The 8544-nt window shown below is 46.5% G+C and overlaps 1 protein-coding gene across 1 annotated transcript; it reads left to right on the forward strand.

Moving 5' to 3' along the window:
- The first annotated feature begins 5902 nt into the window (after positions 1-5902).
- Positions 5903-8490, forward strand: LOC307027564 (uncharacterized protein). Its single transcript, XM_079695836.1, has 3 exons — positions 5903-6055; positions 6440-6743; positions 6872-8490. Exons 2-3 carry the CDS (start codon positions 6441-6443, stop codon positions 8390-8392), a joined length of 1824 nt encoding a protein of 607 aa, XP_079551962.1. The 5' UTR covers positions 5903-6055; position 6440; the 3' UTR covers positions 8393-8490.
- Positions 8491-8544: the final 54 nt, after the last annotated feature.

Consider the following 8544-nt stretch of genomic DNA (forward strand, 5'->3'; position numbering starts at 1 on the left):
AAATCGAGACGAAACATCTCTCTCTCCCCCGCCTGCTTGCGAGAGGGAGGGGCAGTTTACACACACACGCAGCTGCTGCATGCAGCAACACACACACAGGGAGGAGATGGCAGAGAGAACGCACTGCCCTGAAAACTCCCCTTGAATTCCTCCAGACTCAGAAAATGTAAAAGATCACTTTTTGGAGATCCATAGAAAAAGGGTGAAAATGAAAAAAAGAATGCCACAGCATGGATTCGAACACGCGACCAACCGCATCCAGGGGCCAGTGTTAACGCAGTGAGCCACTGGACCTGAGTACGCAAATATGCCTACTTGTGCATCTTAGACACTCTGAATTCACTAAATGTACAACTTTTTCTCCATCAAAATGAACAAATGAGACATGAAATAACATCTACAGATCAAGACGAAGCGAATGGAAGCGGTCCCAGTCTCGTAGCTGTGAACAGCTGTGATCGCAGGAAAATGCTGTTACAAAGATTTCTCAGTATATCTCCGGGACATTTCCCTGGCTTTCCCACCGTCACAATGGACAAACGAGACATGAAATAACATCAACAGATCAAGACGAAGCGAATGGAAGTACCCCCGGAGTCATAGCATGTGTACATCGAGACGAAACATCTCTCTCTCCCCCGCCTGCTTGCGAAGGGGAGGGGCAGTTTACACACACACACGCAGCTGCTGCATGCAGCAACACACACACACACAGGGAGGAGATGGCAGAGAGAATGCACTCCCCTGAAAACTCCCCTTGAATTCCTCCAGACTCAGAAAATGTAAAAGTTCACTTTTTGGAGATCCATAGAAAAAGGGTGAAAATGGAAAGAAGTATTCGAAAATAGTGCCTCATAAGGCGGGTAGAGTCCTTTGAAAACTCCCCTTGAATTCCTCCAGACTCAGAAAAAGTCAAAGTTGACTTTTTGGAGATCCATAGAAAAAGGGTGAAATTGAAAAAAAGTATGCCACAGCATGGATTCGAACACGCGACCAACCGCATCCAGGGGCGAGCATTAACGCAGTGAGCCACTGGACCTGAGTACTCAAACATGCCTACTTTTGCATCTTAGAAACTCTGAATTCACTAAATGTACAACATTTTCTCCATCAAAATGAACAAATGAGACATTAAATAACATCTACAGATCAAGACGAAGCGAATGGAAGCGGTCCCAGCCTCGTAGCTGTGAACAGCTGTGATCGCACGAAAATGCTGTTACAAAGATTTCTCAGTATATCTCCGGGACATTTCCCTGGCTTTCCCACCGTCACAATGGACAAACGAGACATGAAATAACATCAACAGATCAAGACGAAGCGAATGGAGGTACCCCCGGAGTCATAGCATGTGTAAATCGAGACGAAACATCTCTCTCTCCCCCGCCTGCTTGCGAGGGGGAGGGGCAGTTTACACACACACGCAGCTGCTGCATGCAGCAACACACACATTGGGAGGAGATGGCAGAGATAATGCACTCCCCTGAAAACTCCCCTTGAATTCCTCCAGACTCAGAAAATGTAAAAGATCACTTTTTGGAGATCCATAGAAAAAGGGTGAAAATGAAAAAAAAGTATGCCACAGCATGGATTCGAACACGCGACCAACCGCATCCAGGGGCGAGCATTAACGCAGTGAGCCACTGGACCTGAGTACTCAAACATGCCTACTTTTGCATCTTAGAAACTCTGAATTCACTAAATGTACATTTTTTTCTCCATCAAAATGAACAACTGAGACATTAAATAACATCTACAGATCAAGACGAAGCGAATGGAAGCGGTCCCAGCCTCGTAGCTGCGAACAGCTGTGATCGCAGGAAAATGCTGTTACAAAGATTTCTCAGTATATCTCCGGGACATTTCCCTGGCTTTCCCACCGTCACAATGGACAAACAAGACATGAAATAACATCAGCAGATCAAGACGAAGCGAATGGAAGTACCCCCGGAGTCATAGCATGTGTAAATCGAGACGAAACATCTCTCTCTCCCCCGCCTGCTTGCGAGGGGGAGGGGCAGTTTACACACACACACAGCTGCTGCATGCAGCCACGCACACACAGGGAGGAGATGGCAGAGAGAATGCACTCCCCTGAAAACTCCCCTTGAATTCCTCCAGACTCAGAAAATGTAAAAGTTCACTTTTTGGAGATCCATAGAAAAAGGGTGAAAATGAAAAAAAGTACACCACAGCATGGATTCGAACACGCGACCAACCGCATCCAGGGGCGAGCGTTAACACAGTGAGCCACTGGACCTGAGTACTCAAACATGCCTACTTGTGCATCTTAGACACTCTGAATTTACTAAATGTACAACTTTTTCTCCATCAAAATGAACAAATGAGACATGAAATAACATCAACAGATCAAGACGAAGCGAATGGAGGTACCCCCGGAGTCATAGAATGTGTAAATCGAGACGAAAAATCTCTCTCTCCCCCGCCTGCTTGCGAAGGGGAGGGGCAGTTTACACACACAAACGCAGCTGCTGCATTTAGCAACGCACACAGAGGGAGGAGATGGCAGAGAGAATGCACTCCCCTGAAAACTCCCCATGAATTCCTCCAGACTCAGAAAATGTAAAAGTTCATTTTTTGGAGATCCATAGAAAAAGGGTGAAAATGGAAAAAAGTATTCGAAAATAGTGCCTCATAAGGCGGCTAGAGTCCCTTGAAAACTCCCCTTGAATTCCTCCAGACTCAGAAAAAGTCAAAGTTGACTTTTTGGAGATCCATAGAAAAAGGGTGAAAATGAAAAAAAGAATGCCACAGCATGGATTCGAACACGCGACCAACCGCATCCAGGGGCGAGCGTTAACACAGTGAGCCACTGGACCTGAGTACTCAAACATGCCTACTTGTGCATCTTAGACACTCTGAATGTACTAAATGTACAACTTTTTCTCAATCAAAATGAACAAATGAGACATTAAATAACATCTACAGATCAAGACGAAGCGAATGGAAGCGGTCCCAGCCTCGTAGCTGCGAACAGCTGTGATCGCAGGAAAATGCTGTTACAAAGATTTCTCAGTATATCTCCGGGACATTTCCCTGGCTTTCCCACCGTCACAATGGACAAACGAGACATGACATAACATCAACAGATCAAGACGAAGCGAATGGAAGTACCCCCGGAGTCATAGCATGTGTAAATCGAGACGAAACATCTCTCTCTCCCCCGCCTGCTTGCGAAGGGAAGGGGCAGTTTACACACACACACACGCAGCTGCTGCATGCAGCAACGCACACACAGGGAGGAGATGGCAGAGAGAATGCACTCCCCTGAAAACTCCCCTTGAATTCCTCCAGACTCAGAAAAAGTCAAAGTTGACTTTTTGGAGATCCATAGAAAAAGGGTGAAAATGAAAAAAAGTATGCCACAGCATGGATTCGAACACGCGACCAACCGCATCCAGGGGCGAGCGTTAACGCAGTGAGCCACTGGACATGAGTACTCAAACATGCCTACTTTTCCATCTTAGACACTCTGAATTCACTAAATGTACAACTTTTTCTCCATCAAAATGAACAAATGAGACATGAAATAACATCTACAGATCAAGACAAAGCGAATGGAAGCGGTCCCAGCCTCGTAGCTGTGAACAGCTGTGATCGCAGGAAAATGCTGTTACAAAGATTTCTCAGTATATCTCCGGGACATTTCCCTGGCTTTCCCACCGTCACAATGGACAAACGAGACATGAAATAACATCAACAGATCAAGACGAAGCGAATGGAGGTACCCCCGGAGTCATAGCATGTGTAAATCGAGACGAAACATCTCTCTCTCCCCCGCCTGCTTGCGAGGGGGAGGGGCAGTTTACACACACACGCAGCTGCTGCATGCAGCAACAAACACATAGGGAGGAGATGGCAGAGAGAACGCACTCCCCTGAAAACTCCCCTTGAATTCCTCCAGACTCAGAAAATGTAAAAGATCACTTTTTGGAGATCCATAGAAAAAGGGTGAAAATGAAAAAAAGAATGCCAAAGCATGGATTCGAACATGCGACCAACCGCATCCAGGGGCGAGCGTTAACACAGTGAGCCACTGGACCTGAGTACTCAAACATGCCTACTTGTGCATCTTAGACACTCTGAATTTACTAAATGTACAACTTTTTCTCCATCAAAATGAACAAATGAGACATTAAATAACATCTACAGATCAAGACGAAGCGAATGGAAGCGGTCCCAGCCTCGTAGCTGCGAACAGCTGTGATCGCAGGAAAATGCTGTTACAAAGATTTCTCAGTATATCTCCGGGACATTTCCCTGGCTTTCCCACCGTCACAATGGACAAACGAGACATGAAATAACATCAACAGATCAAGACGAAGCGAATGGAAGTACCCCCGGAGTCATAGCATGTGTAAATCGAGACGAAACATCTCTCTCTCCCCCGCCTGCTTGCGAAGGGGAGGGGCAGTTTACACACACACACGCAGCTGCTGCATGCAGCAACGCACACACAGGGAGGAGATGGCAGAGAGAATGCACTCCCCTGAAAACTCCCCTTGAATTCCTCCAGACTCAGAAAAAGTCAAAGTTGACTTTTTGGAGATCCATATAAAAAGGGTGAAAATGAAAAAAAGTACACCACAGCATGGATTCGAACACGCGACCAACCGCATCCAGGGGCGAGCGTTAACGCAGTGAGCCACTGGACCTGAGTACTCAAACATGCCTACTTGTGCATCTTAGAAACTCTGAATTCACTAAATGTACAACTTTTTCTCCATCAAAATGAACAAATGAGACATTAAATAACATCTACAGATCAAGACGAAGCGAATGGAAGCGGTCCCAGCCTCGTAGCTGTGAACAGCTGTGATCGCAGGAAAATGCTGTTACAAAGATTTCTCAGTACATCTCCGGGACATTTCCCTGGCTTTCCCACCGTCACAATGGACAAACGAGACATGAAATAACATCAACAGATCAAGACGAAGCGAATGGAGGTACCCCCGGAGTCATAGCATGTGTAAATCGAGACGAAACATCTCTCTCTCCCCCGCCTGCTTGCGAGGGGGAGGGGCAGTTTACACACACACGCAGCTGCTGCATGCAGCAGCACACACATAGGGAGGAGATGGCAGAGAGAACGCACTCCCCTGAAAACTCCCCTTGAATTCCTCCAGACTCAGAAAAAGTCAAAGTTGACTTTTTGGAGATCCATAGAAAAAGGGTGAAAATGAAAAAAAGAATGCCACAGCATGGATTTGAACACGCGACCAATCGCATCCAGGGGCGAGCGTTAACACAGTGAGCCACTGGACCTGAGTACTCAAACATGCCTACTTGTGCATCTTAGACACTCTGAATTTACTAAATGTACAACTTTTTCTCCATCAACATGAACAAATGAGACATGAAATAACATCTACAGATCAAGACGAAGCGAATGGAAGCGGTCCCAGCCTCGTAGCTGCGAACAGCTGTGATCGCAGGAAAATGCTGTTACAAAGATTTCTCAGTATATCTCCGGGACATTTCCCTGGCTTTCCCACCGTCACAATGGACAAACGAGACATGAAATAACATCAACAGATCAAGACGAAGCGAATGGAGGTACCCCCGGAGTCATAGCATGTGTAAATCGAGACGAAACATCTCTCTCTCCCCCGCCTGCTTGCGAGGGGGAGGGGCAGTTTACACACACACGCAGCTGCTGCATGCAGCAACACACACACAGGGAGGAGATGGCAGAGAGAACGCACTCCCCTGAAAACTCCCCTTGAATTCCTCCAGACTCAGAAAATGTAAAAGATCACTTTTTGGAGATCCATAGAAAAAGGGTGAAAATGAAAAAAAGTATGCCACAGCATGGATTCGAACACGCGACCAACCGCATCCAGGGGCGAGCATTAAGGCAGTGAGCCACTGGACCTGAGTAGGGGAGACCCGGTACAGTTGAAACACGGGTTGGTTGTAACACCCTCAATATCTCCAATCATAAACAAGCTAGAGTGATGACACTCACTCTGCACATGCGCAGTTAGATGGTAAGATCGCCGAAATAAAAAGGAGCCACGTTTGAATATCTCACGTAAGTTATCAGCAAAAGTGTGTTTCTGAGGTCAAATATTAACTAAAATGATATGAGGTATTTTTTGGATACTGTCTTGAGTTCAAAATGTCTAGGAATCCAAACTAGTATTATTAGAATAACTGTTTTGTAAGCTACAAATATAGCTAGCTAAATATGGGTCAAGCCAGCAATCAGGCAGGTTCACAGGGGGTGAAGCAAGACTGGTGGTTCTGGGACGGTTGTAACGGGACGGTTGTAACATGGCACATTTACAATGATGGCTCATTTGCTTGAATGATCAATTGTTCATTCAAGCATTGATTGGTGTGCATTGTCCCTGTAAAAATAAACAGAATTAAATACTGTACAGTAGGCATAAAGTGTGTGTGTGTGTGTTTACAGTATGCCAAGTATCAGACAGAGGAAGACCGACAGGGGAGTGCCACTTGCTCTGCTGCAGGTGGCCTCAGGTGAAGTTCAGGATGGCAAATCATTCAGGGAAGTGGCAAAGTCCCTGGATATATGCCATGTCACCCTGTACCGGTTCCATAAGAAGAGGCTGAGGTTGGAGAGTCAGGGATCACACACACCCCCAAGAGTAGGCTACTGGACTCCAAAGAAGGTGTTCTCAACAGAGCAGGAGATGCTATTGAGAGACTACCTGATGGAGGCAGCTGATCTATATTATGGTCTCAGCTCAAAGGAGGTAGGTCATAATTAAGGTAGAATAGGCTATCTATAGGCTACTGAACAAAAGAAAAGTAAGTGATCAAATATATTGAGGCCTATAGTGAACAGACAAGTGAAATATTTTCCAATGTATATTCATTTTAGGTGCGGAAGTTTGCCTATGAATTGGCAAAGAACTACAACTGCAACTTCCCTCAAACCTGGGCAGAGAAAGAGATGGCCGGAGCTGACTGGCTCACATCGTTTTTGAAGCGGCACCCTACCCTCTCCATACGCAGACCTCAGGCTACCAGTCTCTCACGGGCTACAAGCTTCAACCGAACAAATGTGAAAAAGTTTTTTGACAACCTGTCTGCAGTCCTGACGAAGCATGAGTTTATCACACAGGAAATTTGGAATATGGACGAAACCGGAGTCACAACTGTCCAAAACCCTGGGAAGATTGTTGCCAGAAAAGGGACGAAACAAGTCGGCAGTGTGACATCTGCAGAGCGGGGCACTCTCGTCACACTTGCATGTGCTGTAAATGCATTGGGGAATTCCATCCCCCCAATGATGATATTCCCCCGGAAGAAGTTTCATCTCTTCTTCACCAGCAATGGCCCTCCTGGCTGTATTGGCAGAGCAAATGGGTCTGGGTGGATGCAAGAGGAAGACTTTTTGGTCTTCCTCAAGCACTTCCAGAGCCATACCAAGAGCTCACAGGAGTCAAAGGTGCTGCTGATTCTGGACAATCACTCCTCCCACCTTTCTGTGGAGGGGATTAATTTTTGCAGGAGCCATGGGATCATCCTCCTCTCTTTTCCTCCCCACTGTTCTCACAAACTACAGCCCTTAGATCGCACTGTATATGGGCCACTGAAGAGGCACATCAACAGCCGCTGTGACAATTGGATGAAGACTCATCCAGGAACCACAATGACCATTTACGATCTGCCGGGCATTGTGAAAAGTGCCCTTCCTCTGGCTGCAACGCCATCAAATATCCAGGCAGGGTTCGCGTGCACTGGAATTTGGCCTTTTAATAGAGACATTTTCAATGATATCGACTTTGCTCCATCCCAAGTCACAGACCGCCCACCACCAGAACCTTCTACCAGTGCAGCTCCAACACCAACTGTGGCATCCTCTCCTCCACTCGCAGCCTCCTCTCTTACACTCGCAGCCTCCTCTCCTCCACTCGCAGCCTCCTCTCCTCCACTCACAGCCTCCTCTCCTCTACTCGCAGCCTCATCCCCTGTCAGGCCATGTGTGGAGCCTGGGACATCATCCTCTGCAACGCCTTTCTCACCCTTGTCCATCCGTCCACATCCAAAAGCTGGACCAAGGAAGCAGACCACAAAGGGGAGAAAAAGAAGAGAAACCGCTGTCCTCACAGACACTCCGATGAAAGATCAACTCGAGGCTGAGAAAAAAAGATCTAACGCAAAGAAGTCTAAAGCGAAGACAAAAATCAATTTCGGCCAAAAAACCATACCCAACAAGAAGCAGAAGATGCAGGCCTCATCTGATGAAGATGAGGCCCAATACTGCATTGTGTGCCTGGAGAGCTACTCCAGGTCCAAGGAGATGTGGCTGCAGTGTTGCTCCTGTAAAGCCTGGGCACACAAGGACTGCACAGATGGAAGTGCCTTTTACACCTGCCACAACTGTGAATCTGATTAATTCTGGTGTTCTGTTTTAAGTTCTGTTCAAGTTCTGTTCATTTTTCATTGTTTGTTGGAGGATGTGTGAAATCCCATTAAAATCTTGTTGCCTTAGAATTTGACAGCTTTCCCTATTTTTTTGTCATATAGTGTGAAAAAGGGTAACCGTTA

This window comes from Notothenia rossii, assembly GCF_949606895.1.
Source record: "Notothenia rossii genome assembly, contig: scaffold_89, whole genome shotgun sequence".
Taxonomy (NCBI): Eukaryota; Metazoa; Chordata; class Actinopteri; order Perciformes; family Nototheniidae; genus Notothenia; species Notothenia rossii.